Genomic DNA, 23,650 nt, shown 5'->3' with positions numbered 1-23,650 from the left:
GGCAGAGGTACCAAGTTTTAGCTTGGGCCTTACTCCAAGAGAAATGCAATTCACAATGTCTCAAGGACTGCAGCACAGGCAAGCTTTACAAACCCTATCAGACCTTCTACTGATGCAACCCTATATCAGAATATAAGAGAAGAACAAACACAAGGACTTAATGGGAGACCGACAAGTGAATGTTGATGAGGTAATGAAACTTTAACAACTTGGTTGCATTATTAGTATATACTAATTGCACTTTGTGGTAAATATAGTTGCACTGTATACTAAATTTATTTGCATCAAATACCGTCTTTGATTAAAACACATGTTAACTTTATACAAAAAAAAAAATATGAAATGATTATAGATGCTGCCAAAACAACCACAACAACATCAAAGAGGGCTAGATAATGTAGACCCACAACATAGAAGTGGAATTTGATAAGACTGCACCAAAAGAACCTCAGGGGCTACAACCACGGGTGGAAAGACGACAAGTTAGGATCACCAATATAATCATTTGAAGTCCCCCTTCTTGACAAGACAAATTGATATTCAACGACCATGAAATACAAATGAAAAAGTCATTGCCAAATGAATTCTACAGAACGAAAATGTTGACCCGTAAGACTATATAACTAAACATGCATGTGTTGGTCATCAATATATTAAAATTTCTAATATATATATATATATATATATATATATATATATATATATATATATATATATATATATATATATTAATTATTTTTTTTTACAAACAGTACAAAGGAGATTTTCTGCTACGGTGAAAGAGTAGTCATCTGGGATGGTATGTTAACCCTTAACATGAATGTGGAGATAAAGGTTGGAGTAATTGATGCTTAGGCTACAATTCTGAACCAGAATGAAAGGACTCGTAGCAATAGCTCGCCTTGCAGATTTTTCGCAACAACATTTGTATGTGTAAGTTTTACAACCACTATAAAAACCTTTCAAATAAAAATACATATTTATAAATTGACAGAAGGATTAAGTCTGGAGATTATTGTGGTCCAATGGCACCAAGTTGCTCCTTTATCGGGGAAGTTGTGGGTTCAAACCTCAGTGGATGTGATATCCTTACAAGTAAAGTTACTAAACAGGTTTCATATAATTCAATACTTTTATTAGTTTGTATACTAACAAGTACACATAATACATGTGCAATATATGTACCGTTTTAAAAATTGAGAGGGGCAACATTTACACCACTAATAATTCAGGGGTGACATTGATAATTGACATATTATGAAGGAAAATAAATTACAATTTTCCCTTCTTAATATTTATTGTAATGTTTCACTGTGTAATGAGAATGAAATCCTTACAAAATGACAATATTTAAATGTTATTATGCTATGCTTCTTTAATTAGCTCAAATTTCATACACAGGGCACATCACATTGTATCATTGCAATGACAATTTAGATGCTACTATGTTAGAACCCACAATGACAATTTAGGGTAGATTGTAGACCAAATCTCCACTAAAACAACTAAATTTTGAATACTCTGACAGTGTACATATTTTGAACATTCCATACAAAAAGTCATAGTTCACTTCTGACAGTGTACATACTCTGGCAGCTCTTAACTACTACATATTTTGCCAGTCTTACAAAAAGTCATAGTTCACTTCCTAGCAACAAGCCACATTTTAACTTTACAATAAATTAACATTGAACATTACATAAGATGATGGTAGTGTCCATATTATGAACATTCCATACAAAAAAACTTTTCGAGAAAATTTCACTTTTAGTCCTATGACTATTGAGGTACTGTCAATTTGAGTTAGCAACAAGCCACATTTTAATTTTACAATAAATTAACATTGAACATTCCATAAGATGATGGTAGTGTACATATTCTGAACATTCCATACAAAAACTTTTTAGAGGTAATTTCACTTTTAGTCCTATGACTATTGAGGTATTGTCAATTTGAGTTCACAACTTTTAAAATTGCCAATTTAGTACCGTAATTATTCAATTTTTCCCTATTCATAACCCGCCACCATATTCAATTTTTTCGGGTTCGACCTATGACCTTTCCTCAAGGGGAGCCACAGAAGTTCCATTTGAGCACAAGGTGCTTGGGCATTTCGGTTCATCGAGTACCGAACCGAAAAATCGATCGATTTTATTTTTTTTTTAATAAATGTATAATATAATAAATTAAATGTTTAGGGTGAGAATTGAACTCCTAACCATGAGCTTTATCCATTAAGCTATAAGCACATTTGTGTTAATATTTACATTTGTATGCTAATAAAGGTAAACATTTTTCATTAAATGTTATACACTTTAATTATAATGTACAAAATTGTCCCTACAACATTCTTGTGAGACAAAAGTACCCTTATACCGTGATAACACCGTTACTATTTAATTCTAACTTTCATAACTCTATCATTATTATCATGCACCTATATCTATGATATCTTTTTCTATTCTTTAATTATCATTTTATTAAAATCATTATATAATTCTTCCAAAGGCTGAACCCCAACCCTAAGGGCAAAATCATTATATAATTACTTTAATTGTTGATTATATTTTAATTAAATTTCTATGAATGGTGAATCATATATGTGTGTATATATATAGGCATGCACACGCACCGATATATGTGACCGGGTACTAGATTAGTATTATAGATATTTTAGTTATTTATTGTAAAAACAAAGTATAAATTATATCAAAATTGTTTACATTATTAATAAACAAATATAAATTTTGTTCATCTCTATAGTTTTCGAATACGATAATTAAAATTTACTACTTTAAGGAATTGCGAAATATAATTTGAACTATAATTTGTAATTATTTGCATTTATCAATTTTTTAATGTTGGGCATAAATTTTCGCGCATCACGCGTACAAAATGCTAGTATTATATATAAATATTATAATAATTAATAATTTCAACTCCTCAAGTCCTTAGATCTCAACTCTAAATCGTGAGTCCCAACATTTGGTGTTTTAATAATTCTTATTTTTCAAATATTAACAATAGATAAATATTCTTCATCTTGTCATCAACAAAACACTTCAAGTGGCACTCCAAGTGAGCCAACTGAACAATCGGTCAGGCAAAAAAGGAATCGTTCAAATAGTGGACTTCCACCAAAACCGAACCGCATACCGAACCGAAATTTTCAACCCGAAACCGAAATCGAACACATTTTTAAACCGAATGGTTTAATTTTTTTAAAACTAAAAAACCGAAACCGAAACCCGAAGTGCCCAGCCCTAGTTATACCCTTCATTTATGTCCGTTACCTTTTCTTTGTATACATTATATTATAAGAGTTGTACTATACAATATTTTGGTCAAAAATACCTTACCGCTATAACTACCGTTATATTTTCCAATTGTTGTTACCATGCACATGCATCCATGATAGATTTTTTTATCTTCTTAATGGTAATAATATATAGACATTATATATTAGAATTCTAGATAAATTTTTTCTTAAAATATAAATATAAATATCAAATGTATAAAAATTGTTTACATTATTATTAGTACTAGTATTTGCGCCCGTGCGATGCACGGAATAGATTTGTTGTAATATATTACGAATATTTGGATTGATATATAATTATTTAAATTAGAACATCAAATATTATATAGTGCAATTGAAGATGTGATTTGAATCATTTATGTGTTTTAATGTTATCATTGCTTGAATTTGAGTAAATAATTGCTCAAATTAATAACTAATATGTAGATGTACACATACAGTGTTGTAACTTTGGAGATTTTATTTATCATCATTTAGTATTTTTTTTTTAAATTAGGCAAATGTGCTCGTTCTCTAGCAACTCAATTATAGCAATGAATTGTTATCTTAATTCATTTGTATATATGGAATAAAAAAACATAATATCACCAAAATTTTGATGGACAGCACTCAATTAGTGATCATTTTCTTTTTTATTTTCAGTCAAGTTTTTAATTGATGATGTAGATATTATTTATTTTTAATTATGCTACTGAGTCAACAACGCCTCCATTGAGGATTGATCTCATGGCCTCCCACATGGGAGAGGTCACTACATGCCATCTAAGCACAAGGTGCTTGGCAAATATGCATTTACTATTGATGATGTAGAATACTATTATTAAAATATTTTCGTCTAATTTTTAATTTATGTTTCATTTTTAATTATAATGCAATGATCTGACCATTTGTTTTTTAATTTTAGTCAATTATGGATCATTAATATTAATTTTCTTTTATATTTTCAATCAATTAGTCAATTAGAATATATATATACAGTGATATTTTAAACTAATTTTCGTTCTATTTTTATTTGATGATGTAAAATATTATAAATATTAATACTAATTTTTCGACAATAACTGCATCTAATATGCCCTTAATCTCTAAAAACTTAACAAAATTAGACTAACTTAAAAAGGAATCCAAGGCTAAAAGACAAATAGTCTGAAACGTCCATATTAATGAAATGAAGGGTTTGACTAAAATGCTCCTGAGTTTGGGCAGGAAAATTGGTTAGGATGATTTTACTTTTCTATATATATATATATATATATATATATATATATATATATATATATATATATATATATATATATATATATAGATTATTATTATTATTATTATTATTATGATGATGATTATTATATATTACATAGGGTTTATATTATACTTGAACAATAATATTACCAATTATATTATAGAATATAATATCATACATAATATTACCAATTATGCAATATTAACAATTAATAGATTTTAATTAATTTCTATTTGACATTTACTTACCAAATAAGGGTGTGTTTGGTTCGCACATAGGAATCGGAATCGGAATGGGTATCAAATCTTGGTAATGGTAATGGGTTTTGGTGAAAGTATTTAACATGTTTGGTAGTAGAGTGGAATGAGAATTGTTACTAATAGTAGTGCTTGAGAATGAATAAGGGAATGAAACCCTTATTGTATTTTAGTATGGGTTTTTCAATTGATGGGGTATTCGAAACCCATAGTAGTGTTCTAAAAACCTATCAACCAAACAACAACAATCACTTTCATACCCATTCCTATGGGCAAAACCCACCAACCAAACACACCCTAAGTTTTACTACAAAAGTTTGGGCGTAAAAATGTAATAGGAGGGTTTTGTTTTTATATAGATATATATATATATATAGATAATATAGATTACGCAAACTTTAATAGTATATAGGACTATTTTGGGCGGAAAATTAAAATGGATAATTTTATTTTTATTAATAGTATATATATTAGATTAATAGAAAAATAACGCTTGTAATTTTAATCTAAATTATTAATAACCGATTCTTTTTTTTTTCTTTGTAAAATCTTACTTATACTCATATTCATTAGATTAATAGTAAAATAACGTGTAAAAATAATTTTAGAACATTATGGCTTCTCGAATTACATATTTTTTTCTATTTTTCCTTTTTTACTGCTAACCTTATTATTATTAAGTGTTTGGGCAGAAATTTTAAAATGAGAATTTTGATTTTAATAATAGTATTGATTGATGAATAATAATAAAATAATACCGTGTAATTTTAATCTAAACTATTAATGACCGATTCTTTCTTTCTTTTTTTTTTTCAAAATATTTCTTATATTCATATTCATTAGAAGAAATAATTTTAGAACATTATGGCTTCTCGAATTACGGATTCTTTTCCATTTTTCCTTTTTTTTTATTGCTAACATTATTATTATTAAGTGTTCGAGCGGAAAGTTAAAAAAGATAATTTTGATTTTATTAATAGTATACGTATAGATTATTAATAACTGATTCTTTTCCATTTTTTTTTTGAAAAATCTTCATTATATTCATTAGATTAATATTACAATAACAACCTGTAATTTTAATCTAAATTATAAATTACTGATTCTTTTCCTTTTATTTTTTTTTGTTTTGTTTTTTGCAAAATATTCCTTATATTCATATTCATTAGATTAATAGTAAAATAACGTGTAGAAATAATTTTAGAACATTATGGCTTCTCAAATTACAGATTCCTTTCTATTTTTCCTTTTTTTTTTTACTGCTAACCTTATTATTATTAAGTGTTTGGGCGGGAAGTTGAAAAGGAGGATTTTATTTTTAATAATAAGTATTGATTGATTGTAGTAGTGACAGAATAATATTTTTGAATAGGAATATGAATTTTAATATTATTGAATTGTATTACGAATAGGAATTTTAATGTAGAATTGTAGTACGAATAGGAAAGTAGAAAACAATATATTCTATTAGGAATTGTATTGCACTATTTTACAATATTAAGCAAACCTTAATAATATATGACTGTTTTGGGCAGAGAGTTAAAATTGAGGATTTTGTTTTTATTAATAGTACAGATTCCAGTTTTTTTTTTTTTTTCATTTTTTTCTATGTGTACTGCTAACATTATTAGTATTAATCAGTGAATTATGAATCTTTTTTTTATTTCCATTTTTTACTGCTAACCTTTTTATTGATTAGTATTTAGTATTAATCAGTTTCCCTTTTTCATTTTTCTATTGTTTGGGCAGAAGTGTTTGGGCAGGAATTTAAGAAAGGAGAATTTTGTTTTTAATAATAGTATAAATATAAATTATGGTAGTACATTAATATGTGAATATGGAAACATTATTACCAAGATTTTAGTTAATTGTTTCTTTGTACGTTAGTTTCTTTATTCTTCCCGTTAATCCCCTTATCAGTATTGCGTTAGTTTGTGATAGTACAAAGAATTCCGTGCAAAGCAATTGATGTCCTTGACAACTAATAAAAAATAAGTTGTATTAAATTAGATCAAATTCTACACGGTAATTTATTTAAATCATAGCATATATTTCGCCCTGAATAATATATCTTTTTAACGTAGCATATCTTTAGTTAAAAATTGTACACGGTAATTTGGTTACCATATTTAAATAATTCTTCATTAATTCATAGCATATATGGTGTGGTGATATTAGCATAATATTTGATCAAATTCAATTCGGACATAATATTACCATATTCAAATAGTTCTTCATTAAATCGTAGCATAGTATTACTATATTTCTTCATTACCATATTTCTACACGGTAATTTGGTTAAATCGTAGCATATATGATTTGGTTATATTACCACAATATTAGATCAAATTTGAACATAATATTACCATATTCAAATAATTTTTCATTAAATTGTAGCATATATGATTTAGTAATATTACCATAATATCAGAGGACATAAAATTACCATATTCAAATAATTCTTTATTAAATTGTAGCATAATATTACCATATTTCTTCATTATTATCATAAAAACATAAAAAAATCCGGAGAATATTAAATATTATTATTAAAATGTAAATAATGATAATAATTACTATTTTTGTTTTGTATATTTTCGTTTTTTGTTTGGTTATTAGTATTGTTTTGGAAGCTAAAACCCTACAAACATAAAATATATAATATAAATTTCGTAAATTACTTCGTGATATTACACTAACGCAATTTGAATGGAATTTGAATTTCAAATTAAATTATTACATATTACAGAGTATTAAAAATATAAAAATGATATTTTGGCTTCAATCATTTCCTTTTCATTTATTACTATAACATAGCCATGGCAAATACTAATAATAATAATAACTAATTGACTACGGTTAAGAATAAATTTAAAATTGAACGTTGTTAAAATTAAAATAAAGTAGACAAATTTCAGAGTTGAAATATATATGCAGTAAACCATAAATTGTATTAGTGTACAATGACAAATGTCTGTTACATACCAACAATGAATAATATAAAAAATTACTGAGGCTAATAGAATTTTAATTGATGTTCAATATAATCGATCTTTTAATAACTATTAGAACCAAGAAATTATTAATACTTTCTTCTCAATTTTCATGGAAAAAAAATACCACCCTTACTATTGGAAAACTTTTTGATCAAATAGGAGAAATTTTCATTTTTTTCAAATTTAAGGAAAACGTTTTTCATCCAACCAAACATGCTTTATCTGGTCAGCAGGCACGTAAGGATGTCCAGTTAATTTTACAGCTTCAACGTATTCATAAAATTCAATCCTAGATGAGTGCTTCGTGATTCCATCTTCTTTCCCCTGACCAAATCTGCGCCTTAAATTAGGTGGATTACTTCTGAAGAACGAAGACCATGTGTACCAACATATAGGCCTAATAAAACCTGAACATCCTCGTTCCTCAATGAATATAGAGAATAAAGGTGGGAAATTAATAATAATATGACAGTGACAATGAGTTCTTTCAAATAGCAAGAAATAAAAAAACAATCTGAACAGCTTAAGAACACTATTGGTAAATTTCTAATTAATCACCATTTAATGGGTCCTAAGAGGTCGGAATCTCGATGCGATTAAAAGTAGTTGATTTTGACAATGCCTGGGGATTTCGAGCCTGATTTAGAGTAAGAGTAAACAACTTGCTAACGTTCCTAAGCACCTGCAAGTTTTTAAGGCACAAAAGGTAAATCACTAATAATACAAATTATAATTCACTAAAAAATTATTAATTCGATAAACACCCTTTCTTTAAATTTGTTCATGCATCAACTTTTGAACAAACATTTTAGGAATATGAATATGTAGAAAAGTTCCTTGAAATTGTAGTGTAGAAAAAAAAAAAAGTTATAACAAAATCATATGCATAAACTAAACTTTTTCAAATACAAATTTTTTAGACAATATTACAAAAACAATACCTCTATCGCATAGTAGTCTAAACTTGATTATGTTCCATTAGTGTATAGGATGAAGTTCGCGACCAATAATCTCGAATTGAGTAGAAGTCATTGCTATTATATTCGATGTGAATAGGAGAGTATAGAGACATAAATATGGTGGAAGTTTACAACTTTACTTTTAGCACAGAATGATTTGTTTAAATAGCATAATGATATGTTGTTATTACGTTACATTTGCAATACCATCAAGTATAATTGGTAAAAAAAAAATTGAATAATTTTGAATAGTAATCTGTAGTATTAAAAGGTGTGAAATGGTCAATTTATGTTTAGTATAATTGGTCTTAAATAAGTAAGCAATACATTTCGAATATTAATAAATTTGCAATACCATACATAATATTCATTTGCAAGGTGCGTTCCATATGTTATTACCATGCATAATCACGTTACTATAAATTGATATTACTACATTTGCAATATATACCATAATTATGCAATATTATCAATTAATACATTTTAATTAATTTTCATTAAATATTTACTTACCAAATAAGATTTATTAATTATTTGACCAAAAAAATATAAAATATTTAATTAATTTAGTACCAAAGTTTGGGCGGGAAAATGATGTAGGAGGATTTTACTTTTATATATATATATAGATATATAGATATATAGATATAGATATAGATTAGTATTATTATACAATATTATAAATATCTAAAATCTAAATAAATCTAAGATTTTAATATTGAGCATCTATTTTTACACATTGCGCATAAAAATACTAGTTATATTTATATAATTTGATTTAATCAATTTGTGTAAAAAATGGTCATAACAGATTAACAGTCAGCACCACAGGTCTAATGGCGTCCAACTAGCAAGAAGTGTACCAGCTAAATGACGGCAAAAAGTACAACTCATAAAGCGTTGTACATTTGGAAAAAAATTTCTCCCATTTGTGCCCACAAAATTAACCTAAAAATCTCCCAAAATCCAGAAACCCTAATTCTTCATTTTCAGATCAGTCGTCGTTAGCAGCAGCAGCTCCAATGGCTTCACCTTCCAAGGACCGTGAAACCTTCGTCTACGTCGCCAAGCTCGCTGAGCAAGCCGAACGATATGAAGGTAAACCACAATATGAATTTTTTTTATAAAATTTGGAAATTTCTCTATCATTACTTTCCATTGACATTGTGCAAACGACACAAGTTTAAAGTGTAACTATGGTGGATAGGAAATTTTTTTAGTTTGGGTAAAGATTAATTGATTGAATAGTTTAGAGAAATTCTTCTTTTGTCAAAGTTTAGTGTTGTATTGCTTTTCCTTTTAGTAGAATTGTGTTTCGATGTTGGAATTTCTTTCCATGGATTCAGGTTTTCCTTTTCAGGGAGAGCAGGGGGGTATTTGGGGGCAAAGTTGGGAACTTTGAAAATCGGATTTTCTTCCTTCTTGGTCATATCTGTCAGAATGTGCACGAATGAATTTATTAATATCTTTAAAAATGTTAAGATTGGAGTCATGAATATTGAGTATCTTTCATTTGGTTGCCTATCATGGTGTTCCAGAAGTGATGGGTAAATTTAAATGGAGTTGGAGTTCCTTCAGTTTCACAATTTGATTACTATGGGTTGTGTTCAATATGATAATGCAGTTTTGCTTGGATTGTCTTAATTGTCTGCTTGTTTGATTTAATTTTCTGTAGAAATGGTGGATTCCATGAAGAAAGTAGCTAAGCTAGATGTGGAGCTGAGTGTCGAGGAGCGGAATCTGCTCTCTGTTGGGTACAAGAATGTGATTGGGGCTCGAAGGGCTTCCTGGAGGATTCTTTCTTCCATTGAACAGAAGGAAGAAGCCAGAGGAAATGAGCAAAATGTGAAGCGGATCAAAGATTATAGACAGAAGGTTGAGACCGAGTTGTCAAACATTTGTATTGACATTATGTCTGTGCTAGATGGAAATTTGATTCCTTCTTGTACAACTGGTGAATCCACAGTGTTTTTCTACAAAATGTGAGCTCATTTACTGTATTTCATATTTTGATCATTCACATGTTGGTAGCTGCCTCTTTTTTATTCATATGCATACATTGGTTTTATTTGAAAAGATTTGAATTTGTGGATTTCTTTTAGGAAAGGGGATTACTACAGGTACTTGGCCGAGTTTAAGGCGGCAGATGAAAGAAAAGAGGCTGCTGATCAATCACTCAAAGCATATCAGGCATGTGCTATTCTTTTACCTGAATGAAAAAATTTAGATCAATTTGTCAGTGCTATCTTGTTTATTTTTTGACATTTATATGTTCCTTTTCTGCATAGCCTATGATTGGTAATGATTATCTTCCATATTGGCCATTGTTAAGTGGTAGAACTAATTTGTATGCTGCATAGTCATGGTAATACTGAAGATGTATTCTGTTAGCAAACTAAGGGTGAGTTTGGAAACCCGGAAAATGATTTCTAGAAATCATTTTCCGGGTTTCCAGTGTTTGGCTAGAGGGGGAAAATGGAAGTCAATGGACAATAGAGGGGATTTTTCGGAAAATGACTTCCCTTTTTTGCGGGGGAAGTCATTTTCCGTTTAGCAGTGGAGCAGCCAATCACCCGCCACCACCCACCCACCACCAACCACCACCACCATCATTGTATATTTTAAATATTTAAAATTAAAAATAATTATGCTCATTTTCCATCCAGTGATAGTATGGTCTTTATGTATCAGTATGCAGTGTATCTCAATGGCTCGAGATAATTATGAGTAATTGGGACTATCGATTTTTTATTTATTAGATTTGACTTTTAACCCTAATCATTTGCAGGCAGCTGCTACTAAAGCAGAGTCTGAACTGCCTCCTACACATCCAATACGATTAGGCTTGGCGTTGAACTTTTCAGTCTTCTACTATGAAATTATGAATTCCTCTGAGAGGTAGGTTATTGTTTTTGTCTTCCATAGTCAAGTCTTTGTAGTTTGTACTCTTCCCCCTTGTGGGGTTTTTTCTGAAACCCTTCTTGGTTTGACTTGCATAACAGGGCCTGTCACCTTGCAAAGCAGGCTTTTGATGAGGCCATCTCAGAGTTAGATAACTTGAACGAGGAGTCCTACAAGGATAGCACATTAATCATGCAACTCCTAAGGGACAACCTTACGTTATGGACTTCTGACGCTCAAGAGGATGGAGGTAATAACGTTTCTCATGAACATGCTGCTAGCTCTGGATTTTACCTGGCCAGTTTGTTTATATTCGCTTTGTCTGTTTTGTTCATAGGAATGGATATCTCCTGCAATATCATTTTTTTTTTTAAAAATTGTGAAGTTAAAGAGAATGCTTTGTTCATACAAAATGCTTAAGGAGAGGACTTTTCTTGCTTGCTAATTTACTTGAGAAGGATCCCAAATTTGTGAAAAGCGAAAATCTTGCACTCCTTGGAAGTTGTTCTCAATTAGTTTGATGTTGCATCCTGTCCACTGTTGCAAAAATCGGCCTAGGCGGCCCCCTAGGCGCCCCTAAGCCGTGGCGATTTCCCCCCTAGGCGCCCGTCTAGGTGCCTAACTCGGCCGAGTTAGAGGCGAACTCGTCCAATTCGGCCGAGTTAACTTGGCTGACTTGGCCTTGCTAATTTTTTTCATTATATATATATATATATGTGTGTGTGTGTGTGTGACATACACCCACACACGTGCATTGTTTTTTTTAGTTAGCTGCCTAGGCCATCTAGGCGCTAGGCGCTACTCCACCGCCCAACTAGCGCCTAGCGCCTACTGCAACCATGATCCTGTCTATGCCAAATTGTCAATACTATTAGTGCACGTTACTGATTTATTCTGTTTTCCCTCAGAGGAAGGCCAGAAGGCGGATGGATCTGCAAAGCCCAGCATGGATGAAGACGCTGAGGTGTGTAATATCCTTTTCGAGCAATTACCATCCCGTGTTTTCAATAGCTCTTCAGATGCTTCGGTTTTAGTTCCTCACATGGTATTATAACCGTTTTTGCAGTAAAGGAGGCTGTACCCGTCTTAAACTGCTAAACTCTAGCCATCACAACATTCTTTCCTTATCCTGGCTTATCGGGAGGAGGATTATCTAGCGTCAATATTAATGTCATTGTTGTTCCATTTCAATTGTAGTTTATGTAGCCGGGCATCGGGGTAGTTAGACACCTATGCCCCAATTAATTGAGAATTCCTTTCTTTGTTGTGTGTGCCATTCTGAACAGTTGACTGCAGATTACCCTGCTGTTGTTTCATCCTCTATATATCTTCTCTTTGTAATTACAACTCCTCTGGAGAGAATAAGTGAACCAAGAAAGCTTTAAAACAGAAGCATTGAACTTCTGGTTTTCCTTCTCAGTTGTGTATTAACTTTTTGAAAAATTTGTACTTTTCGTCCCTAAGTTACTGTAATTGTAGCATTTGCCCTTACTTGTTGGTTGACTCACTTTTTGTTCCTAAGCTATTATTGATGTTATAAATTTTGTCTTTTTTTTTTTTTTTTTTTTTTTTTTTTTTTTTTTTTTTTTTTCGAATAGGTTTGTTCACTTTTTTGCCCTTGAGATATAAACTGAGTTTATAAGTTTTGTCCCTAATGTTTTGTTAGAAAAATGACAAAATTTGCAATGTCAATTACAACTGAGGTACGAGAAGTGAGCACGATCAACAAGGGAATTTCCATCGTCAGACACAGTAACTAAGCCCAGCTGGTCTGGAGATTTAAGGTTGCTCCATACCTAAAGTCAAGGATTGAACCCTTAAACCTTTGATTAAGGATGGATGAGTCTCTTTCACTCAACCACACTCTAGCATGTGGTACTTCATTGTTGTTAATGTGAAAAGAGGAAAAAAGATGAAAAAACCTGTTAAATCTGACCAAGCTGCCCCGATAATATCAGCATAAAGTTTATGGCTTTTGGAGGGGCCTCAAATAGGAGTGCAGAAACATTCTTGACGTTGAAAGTTGGGCAATTATGAAGGATTGAAGGGTCTAGTAGGGGTGGGTTTGGGCAAATTATGTTGTGGTACAAGGTGAACACAGTTTCAAAATTGTTCATAATTATAAATATATAGTTCAAAATTTATGAACATAGAGTTATGAATATTAAAAAAAAAAATTGGTTTCTTGAATCGAAATTGCCGTTTCATGAATGGTCTAAAGCCATATAGTAACAATTATATTTATGTTATGATTCTTGCCAATAATGAACCTTGGACCATAGGTTTCAAACCGTGAACAGAACCGAATCGAATCGAATCACTACACAACTCGTGAGACTCAATCCTTAGTCTTTCTTCCCAAATTTCACCTCTATGATCAATTGAGCTGTCCATGCGAGTTTCATGAATACATTAGTTAATTGTGGTGATGGGAGATGGAGAGAGAGAGAGAATTATTTCACTAGTTGCATATAAAGAAGGGAATATGCAAATGAGGGTGGTGGAATGTCAAGACTCAAGATAGGTGCAAGTGTGTAACAAAGATTCCAAAATGTTTATAGGCTTATTGGTATCCGAATTTAGTACTTTTGTCCATTAATCAAGCTCCCTCGTCGTACCTCTCATGTCGGCACCATCAACATTTCCAAGTAGACATGCTTCCCTTTTGTTTCATAATCACAAAAGTCATATTCCCACGTCTCATTTTATGTGTTTAATTCGATTAACACGGCTTAATTAAAATTATTTTTAATTTCAAATTTTCATAATATTAAGTTTAGTATTATATTATTATACAAAATTTATATATTTAGAAATTACAATAAAAGTACTATTAAAAAATAATAATAATTTGAATTTAAAATAAGTAAATTATATTAAAAATAAATAAATAAAGAAGAAAGAGTTAGTTCAATCAATGAATAGTAGGTGGAACTGATAAAATGAGACAAAGGAAGTACTTTTTTCTATTAAAAATAACTACGTAATATTAAATATTATTAATATGTAACTCCTTAGTCCTTATTATGAATTAATCGATCACACCATTAATTAACAAAGATTTAATTTCATATAATAATAAAATATAATACCGAGTAACAATACCAATATACCATTACTGCAAAAATGAAAAATTTTAAGATATTTTTATTTAAAAAAAAAAAAAAGAATTTAACCACTAACTTTTTACGACACCAAATGTGGTTCATATTTATGTTAACTTCAATAGGTGATTAGAAATTTCTGAACATTGATAATTAATTGTTAGAAAATTTTGACCACCAATCTAAATTTTTTTATTTTTATTTTTAAAATCACTTCTCATCTATTATAAATAAATATAACAAAAGAAAGAAAGAAAAGAAGGCCGAGAAGAAGAAAAAGAGGAGGAGATAGAGATCAACAATTTTCCATATCTCACAAGTGGTTATAATTGGTCGAAGTGACGTTTTTTTAATCGAAAGGTCTAGTTTTCCATTCTTCCAAAAGGTTGAACCCTAACCCTAAGGTTCCCCACACCCTGATCCGACAGAGTATTTGGGAGAGAAAGGTCTAATTTTCCAACTAGTACTTTTGAGTGGTAGAAAAATGTGAGGTTTTCAGCTAGGATGACGATTTCAATTTGCCCCGCGAATATTCACTCAACATGGATCGACTTTTTTTTTTTTTTTTTTTTTTTTTTTTTTTTTTTTTTTTTTTTTTTTTTTTTTAGGTGATAGTGGGTTGTGGGTCTTAAAATAAGTATGAGTATGTAGTTAATTATAAAAATTTGTAAAAATTTTGCTAACTTTTTATTATTTTATTTTCTAAACTACTAAGTTTATTTAAAAGAATTAACAATTTAATTATTATATTTGAATATTTCTATTATTTTATGTTTTAGTATAAATAATAAAATTTATTATTTTATTATGTGTAAGTAATTTAAATATTACTTTTATTTTATTTTATTTTTAAATAAGATAATAAGTGGTCAGTACACGTAGTGGCATTCGCACCTGGTTGGATGGAGGTGACTTTTGAAAAAAGTCCACCCGATGCAGGGTGGGAGTGGGTGGAGAAAATATAAGGTGAATTGAGTGATTAATGTAGCCCTCCCCAACTCACCCCGACTCATTGTTATCCCTATTTTAAGCTCCGTGTGTTAAGTAGTGTATATTATGTAGTTATTGATTTTGTTCTTTAATGTAGCATTAATTCTCAAAATAAGATCCTTCCCTAATAGAACTTAAATTAATTTCAACATCCATATATAAAATTGGAATAAGGGTCAAATAGGCCATCGAACTGCACATGCACAATAATGCAATTAAGCCACCGAACCTAAAAAAGCTACAATTAGATCCCTAAACTAACCATTTTCTTACAATTTGTCTATTTTGTAAGTTTTCTAGGTTGTTAGAAGGTCACCTTTAATTTAAAATATTTTTTAAAATATTTATTATTTAAAGAATTATTTTAAATTAAAAAAAAAGAAGAAGAAGAAGAAGAAAAGGGGATCGTCTCCGGCCATGGATTCGTCTCCATGGCCGGAGACGGTCTGTTTTTTATTTTATTTTTATTTTTTTAATAATTATTTTAAATAATAAATATTTTTTAAAAAATTTTCAATTAAAGGTGACCTGCTAACAACCTAGAAAACTTACAAATTAGACAAATTGTAAAAAAATGGTTAGTTTAGGGATCTAATTGTAGCTTTTTTTAGGTTCGGTGACCTAATTGTATTATTGTGTGCAGTTCGATAGCCTATTTGACCCTTATTCCTATAAAATTTAATCCGTGAAATTCGTAAATAATTTTACAATTTTAATATTCTCAATCACATGCATTTTAAAGTTTGGGATTTGACTCTCCCCTTTAACCATTGTTATATTGTTATAGAGTTAATTCCAGCAATAGTCCTCTGACTATTGCGATTTTCTAAAATTAGTCCTTAACTTTTAATTTGGACAAAAAAGACACTTGACTTTTTAAAGTGTTCCACCAAAGGTCCTTCCGTCCAATAAGAGTTTGTTGACCGTCAGCGTAGGGGGCAATTCTGTCTTTCATATTGCTTTCTTCTTCCTAGTATATCAGTACACTTACGTTGCTTGGCTTATTTGACGCGATCCAGCCTCACCTATGACAGTTCCGGCGGCCTTCCAGGCTGGCGATGGCTTCTCTCAACCTCTCGGAGACGTCGTGGAGGCTCAACAGAGTGATCGCCGAGACCGGATTGAAGATTGACTGCCGGCTGCGAAGTCTGGGGTTCCGAGTCGTCCGTCGCATGTGGAGTCTTTTCCGGCGATGGAGGCTGTGCATAGCCAATCGGAGGGTGGAAATGGAGAGGGGAGTGCATCGCGACCCTTTCCCCCCAATCAATTTGACGATCGCCAACCTCCTGAAATTCTGGGTTCCGAGGGGTCGCCGAGGGATTCCGGCCGGTTGCGGAAGCTGCCGTCGTTCGGGATGGTGAGGGGAGTCGCCGTATGGTCGAAACCAACCACCACACCGGTTAGATTACTTCTCCGGCCAGGATGCACATCGACAGCCTTCGGCTGAGATTGATGGAGGCACGCCAAGACAGATCAATCAGGCGGTAATTCATTTTCCCGGACCAAAATTCTCCGAGAGTAGGACATTTAGCCTCTTCGCAAACAGTGTGGAGCTTCAACTCCCTCAACTTCTTCTTAATTTGTGTGTACTTCTCTCCTACAGGGATCGCTTCCTTCATCCACTTCGGCTTCGGGAGCGGCTTCTTCTTCGGCCCGACCTCAACGGAGTACTCGTTATCCGATTAAAGCCCCATGAAGTTTCCCAGCGTCGGCGACTCGGAGGCTAGCCTGCTCCGCAATCCATCCAAGGTCTGGGGGTATTGATGAGTAGCACGGGAGGAAGGCGGGGCGGAAGATGAAGAGGAGAAGGACTGTGGATAGAGAGAGTGGTGATGAAGGGGCAATAGAGAGGTGGGACTGCCGCAGTGGCGGGTGGATTTCAGTGATCGGAAAGCGAGGGATGCGAAGCGGTAATTCATTTTCCCGGCGATTATCTTATCTGTTTATGTAATTTGGAGAATTGATTTGTAATGAATTATCATTTCCAATATGCTATGCTTATCAGTTAATTGCCGAGAATTTGTTCAGTTAAGTGTTACAATTAGGGATTTTAGCAGTCAATTAGAAGACCAAGTAATATAATGTACCATTCTACCCTTCACTTGATAGACACAATATAATGAAAAGACACAATTATCCCTTAAATTAACATCCAACAAACGAAAACCTAACGGAAGGACCTTTGGTGGAACACTTTAAAAAGTCAAGTGCCTTTTTTGCCTAAATTAAAAGTCGAGGACCAATTTTGAAAAATCGCCCTCGACTATTGCTGGAATTAACTCTATTGTTATATTACAGTGTGCACTTATCACTCAATTGTAAGAGTGAAAAAAATATATAATGTGCGTATACGTACATATATTATATGGACATATTATTGGCTAATTTTCATGGTCTTATTTAATATAATTAAAATAATATCTCAAATATGCACATATCTTTCTTCTATTATATTTATATATTATGATTTGAGTAATGTTATTTCTTAGCTTTATTTGGTGTCCACATCTTAGTTTGGTAATAAAATTCTTTTTATTCATTAGCTACGTACCGCGAATGGTCTAAACTCACCTGGCCCTAAAAGAATAATCTATTTATTAATCAAATACAAAATGAACCGATCAAAACTTGCAACTAACGTAGAGAGATGAAATCAAGAAGGAAATGTAACATTACTCTTCTAATTTCATCTTAGTTTAATAAGATGATAAATGTTAAATCAACTAGTGTGGTATTAGGTAAAATAATCGCTATTGATCTTGATTTTTGAACTAAAATATTGTATTATTTCTCTGTTATTGTTTGTGTCAATCAATTATTTTTCTAACTTTAAAAATACTTAACCTTAGATTTGAATAACTACAATTAAATTTATCTGAATTTGACAACTATATTGGGTATTTAGTAAGTCAGTTGGTTGATTAAACTTTTGAAGTAAAATATTGTATTATTGTTTCTTTATTTTATGTGTACACAAATTATTTTCTTTGATTGATGGGAAAATTCACAGCTACTACCCACCTTGAACATTGGATGAAGTCTATCCTCAATATAAGATCTTAGCCGTTAAAGTACCCTGAAAACGTAAACTAGTCTAGGCAAGTCCTGGTTGACCAACTCAACTGCGAGGTTGCCCAACCAACTCAGTTAGAGTCTGTTGGTCTCAAAAGAGATAAAAAGTCTACAGAGGGGGAGGGAAGGGAAGGGGGGTTGAATAGACTTTTTCAAAATTCTACTTAAAATAAATTGCGGTTAAAAACAAAGTGTATTAACCAGTTGGAAGCTAGTTAATATGCAGCAGGAGTCTAAAACTTGTAGCGCGTTTTGTTTGTTTGTTTGTTTGTTTTTTGTTTTTTGTTTTTTTAAAAAAGTGAGCTAAAAAGCGTGCTTTGTGTGTGAACTGATTCAATTAGCTGAAAACAAATAAATCGCATAAAGTAAAGTGCATAAATTAAAAGATAGAGAGAATTTTTATAGTGGTTCGAAAATGCCTACTCCACTCTTCTCCTTAACGTCGAAGGAGGTTCCACTAATATTATATGCTTAAATATAGTGGAAGGGCCACACAGTGTATCATGAAGGATTGTTGACCAAGGTTGATGCTCCTTCGATCCAGATGTACACTTCGCAGATCTTCAACACCTGATTTGTTACTCCAAGGATCAACCACCAAGTCCTCTTGAGCAAGAAATCTTGAACCACAAACAAAATGATTATGATTTTTTCTTGTTTGCACAAACTGATGGACGTAAATATGGATATTCACAAAGAAAGCTCTAAGTTACTTCTGAATACAACGATGAAGCTTTGTCTTTGTCTTGCACTTGAAAATCTCTTGAAAACTTTGCAAAAGCACCACAACAATTCATTAGCAAATCCCAACAATCCAACTACTTTTCTGAGCTCTAGAGTCCTCTATTTATAGCAAAGAGGTAAGGGCATGCTGGTTATTCTCCACAAATTCGAATTTGACCGTTGCCCCCTAGGCCCCTAGTGTGACAAGTCCAACGTGCTGCAAATGTACCTTTGTCTTCTTATGTGTAACAAACTTTGTCCTTTCCTCAGAGTTAGCACAATTTTTAAAAAGAAATGTGCAACATAGCACTTTTGTCTTTTCCTCATCAGCCACTAGATTAATACACATGTCTCCTTCTAGAAGAGTCCTCAGTTTTTGACTTGCATTGAAAGAGACTTCGCTGATTGAAAAGACTTAACAATTTTATGATAACTTGCTAGGAACCCAACTTGTCATATGTCCGATGGTCATACTTCTGCTTGTCTGCCTTTGATGTTCAGTTGTTCACTTGTCTGTCTCCGATGGTCTGTTGTTTGTTGTTTTGTCGTCTTCAACCCCACTGAAATACTATAGCAGCAGATCCTTTGACAGAACCTCAGCTGATTCCTACGTTGATCAGCTTGAACAAACTCAAGTTGATTTACAAGAAAAACTCTAAGTTTTGACGATGACTAGAGATAAAAGAGATGAGGTATCTAAAGTCCTAATACATTCCTAGCACCATTAAAATCTAAGACACAATGATTTCCAAGTCCTAACAAAGTCAAAGTCCCATTAATTATTTTTCTAACTTATATATAGATTTGTAAGATTTTTTTTTTTTTTTTTTTTTTTTTTTTGAGTTAAGGAGTTGAAGTAAGCTAGGGCAAAGAATGTAGAAAGATTAGAATATAATGGGTCATGGGGATTATAATTTTTTTTTTTTTATCTTTCATTCTTAATTATAAAATGAAAAATATTAATTTGAGCAGAAAAAGAAAATAAAAAGAGAGGAATGTAGGGTCGTTGCCCATTTAATGAGAGCATTTGGTCCTACAATCCACAATTGATGATTAGATACAGCAGTAAAGCTGAAACTAACCCACACCCCCAAAGATTTCAATTCGATGCTCTTCAAATTTTAAGTGTTTCATCTTACGAAACACTATAAACCTCATCCTGCCTGCCCCAAACCAATTTTAGATTTTTTTTTTTAATTCACTATTCTTATTATTCCACATTACCTAACAAGATAACCCATGTTAACAAATAACAATTATCGCGCACACACACATACAAGCCTCAACAAGTAAAAGATCCAACAATTTCCAGCCTTAGATGCAATTCAAATCAACAACCCAAATTGAATTTTAATTAAAAAAAACGCGGTGGCATATTTAGAATTTTGAATAAAGTCAGCTTGTCTTTTGTATTCGAGTAAACATTTATCCTTCTTCGAGTGCTAATTTTTCCTTCTTCGAGTGCATCACTTTTATTTCAATACTTAGTTTCCCCTTTGAGTGCATATTTATGTGCCTTTGAGTGCAAATCTTTGGCCTTCAAGTGCACGTTTTGTAGCATTCAAGTGCATGTTGTCCTTTCTAATAGTGCATAATTAATTTCATTCGAATTTTCTCTTTTAGTGTCCTTTTTTTTTCCTCTCACTTGCCTTCTAGTGATCCTCTTTATGATTTCAAGTGCTCAATTTAATGCCTACAAGTGTATGTGTGTCTTACTATTGTGTAAAAAAAAAAAAAAAACTTATCATTCAAGTGAATCTTTTTTTTCTTTCGGTGCAGATTTTTTGTCTTCAAGTGCACAGTTTTATGCCTTCAAGTGCACAACTTCTGGGCAGTATTTGTTATATTTTGTGCATTCTTTTCAATAATATATAACTAAATTTCTACTGAAATTTGTGAGATTTACAAACGATTTGTATGGGTAATTGGCTTAATAACACTTAAGTTGAATAACCTCCCTTTTTGGTACCATAAATTGCATCAATTGCACATATATTTGCATACGAATGTAATTTTTTTGCCTTCAAGTGCACAAACCGCATTTTTGCACGGGAAGTGACATGTGCACCTGATCCTAAACACACACACACACACACACACACAATTGCCAACTGTAGATGCAATCCAAATCAACAGTCCATATTGCATATTAATTAAAAAATGCGCGGTGGCATATTTATAATTTTAAGTAATTCAGATTGTCTTTTGTATCCGAGTGCATATTTTTCTTCTTCAAGTACATATTTTTTCTTCTTCAAGTGCATATTTCTCTTCTTCGAGTGCATCTATTTTGTTTCAGTACTTAATTAGTTTCTTCTTTGAGTGCACATTTTTGTGCCTTTGAGTGCAAAATTTGGCCTTCAAGTGCATGTTTTCCTTTCTAAGAGTGCACAATTAATTTTCTTCTAATTTTCGCTTTTAGTATCTTTTTTTTCCTTGCATTCTAGTGATCCTCTTTATGCTTTCAAGTGCTCAATTTCATGCCTACAAGTGCATGTGCATCTTACTATTGTGTTAAAAAAAATAATAATACTTGGCATTCCATTGAACCATTTTTTTTCCTTCTACTGCATGTTTTTAGCCTTCAAGTGCACGTTTTGTAGTCTTCAAGTGCATGTTTTCCTTTCTAAAAATACACAATTAATTTCTTTCAAATTTTTTCTTTTAGGCTCTGTTTGGCAAACCCAGCTGAAAAGCTATAAGCTAGGAACTGAAAGCTGAAAAACTATAAGCTCGGAGCTGAAAACTAAAGAGCTGTTAAGCTAGCTGTTATGATTGAAAGTGTTTGGTAAAATTAGCTTTTTGATAAGCTGATAAATGTAAAAAGACTAAAACGGACATCTTCATAAAATTTAAATTAGTTTGTTTACATATTATAATTTAACATTTTGTCTTTAAAAAAAATTAACATTTTGAAATAAAACTATTAGCATAATCATGATCTAGCATCTCATAATAAAGTAGCAATATTGTTGCAAATCTAATAATAATAATAATAATAATAATAATAATAATAATAATAATAATAATAATAATAATAATAATAATAATAATAATAATATTTGCGGTGAAAGTTGCGGACAAAGGATAAGAGAAAAGAGTTTTAATTAGAAAGGGCAAACTATGTCATTTCTTTAAAATAATAAGGATAAAGATGAATAAAAAAGTTAGGAAGCTAGAAGCTTATTTTGGGAAAATTACCAAACAGAGCTTATAGCTTATTAGTAGCTTAAAATAAGCTATAAGCTCTGCCAAACGGAGCCTTAGTGTCCTTTTGTTTTTTGTTTTCCTTCTCTCCCTTGCATTCTAGTGATCCTCTTTATGCCTTCAAGTGCTCAATTTAATGCCTACAAGTGTATGCATGTTTTACTATTGTGTAAAAAAAAAAAAATACATAGTATTCAAGTAAACCATTTTTTCCTTCAATGCAGATTTTTTACTTTCAAGTGCACATTTTTATGTCTTCAAGTGCATGTTTCTTTGCCTTCAAGTGCACAATTCTAGGCAGCATTTGTTATATTTTGTGCATTCTTTTCAATAACATATAAATAAATTTCTTATGAAATTTGTGAGATTTACAAACGATTCGTATGGGTAATTGGTTTTACAAAAGCATGAAAGAGTGAGTCCAGCATCATGTCATCGAAACATAACCGTACTAACTATACCTTTTGGTGTAGTGGTAAACGTTAATCCTAATAATTAATAATTAGTATTAGAGCAGGTCACGACTTTTAACGTAGCATTAAACGATATATTAAATAATATAGGCTAAAGTGCCAAATCGCACCATGAACCAATTGTGATATGTCATGCCGCACCTTGATCTTTCATAACTGCCGATTTGATGCACAAACCAAATTTTTTTTGTCACCTAGCATTTTTTACAAGTTACTTTTAAGTTTCCGGTTATAAGTTGCTGATGTGGATATATTTTTTTATTGACTTGTTTAAATATGTATTAAAAATATGACATGTCAGCCATTTTTGACTTAGCTTTTTCAACATTTCCAACCTCCACATAAAACCCGATAACGTCTTGTTACGTCAGACTCTCACTGGAGCCTGAAGCTCGCCGATTTCGGGTCG

At 31.6% G+C, this 23,650-nt stretch overlaps 1 protein-coding gene across 1 annotated transcript; it reads left to right on the top strand.

The window, feature by feature from the left end:
• Window positions 1–9,646: 9,646 nt before the first annotated feature.
• On the top strand, window positions 9,647–13,109 carry LOC109171366 (14-3-3-like protein B). The gene is made up of 7 exons (XM_019320443.1): window positions 9,647–9,869; window positions 10,447–10,753; window positions 10,874–10,961; window positions 11,560–11,669; window positions 11,774–11,922; window positions 12,581–12,636; window positions 12,739–13,109. The coding sequence occupies exons 1-7, from the start codon at window positions 9,794–9,796 to the stop codon at window positions 12,739–12,741; spliced, it is 789 nt and encodes a 262-aa protein (XP_019175988.1). The 5' UTR covers window positions 9,647–9,793; the 3' UTR covers window positions 12,742–13,109.
• The last annotated feature ends 10,541 nt before the right edge of the window (window positions 13,110–23,650 follow it).

Source organism: Ipomoea nil, unplaced genomic scaffold, assembly GCF_001879475.1.
Source record: "Ipomoea nil cultivar Tokyo-kokei standard unplaced genomic scaffold, Asagao_1.1 scaffold0317, whole genome shotgun sequence".
In the NCBI taxonomy this organism is placed as follows: domain Eukaryota; kingdom Viridiplantae; phylum Streptophyta; class Magnoliopsida; order Solanales; family Convolvulaceae; genus Ipomoea; species Ipomoea nil.
This window is presented reverse-complemented; position numbering and strand designations above follow the sequence as displayed.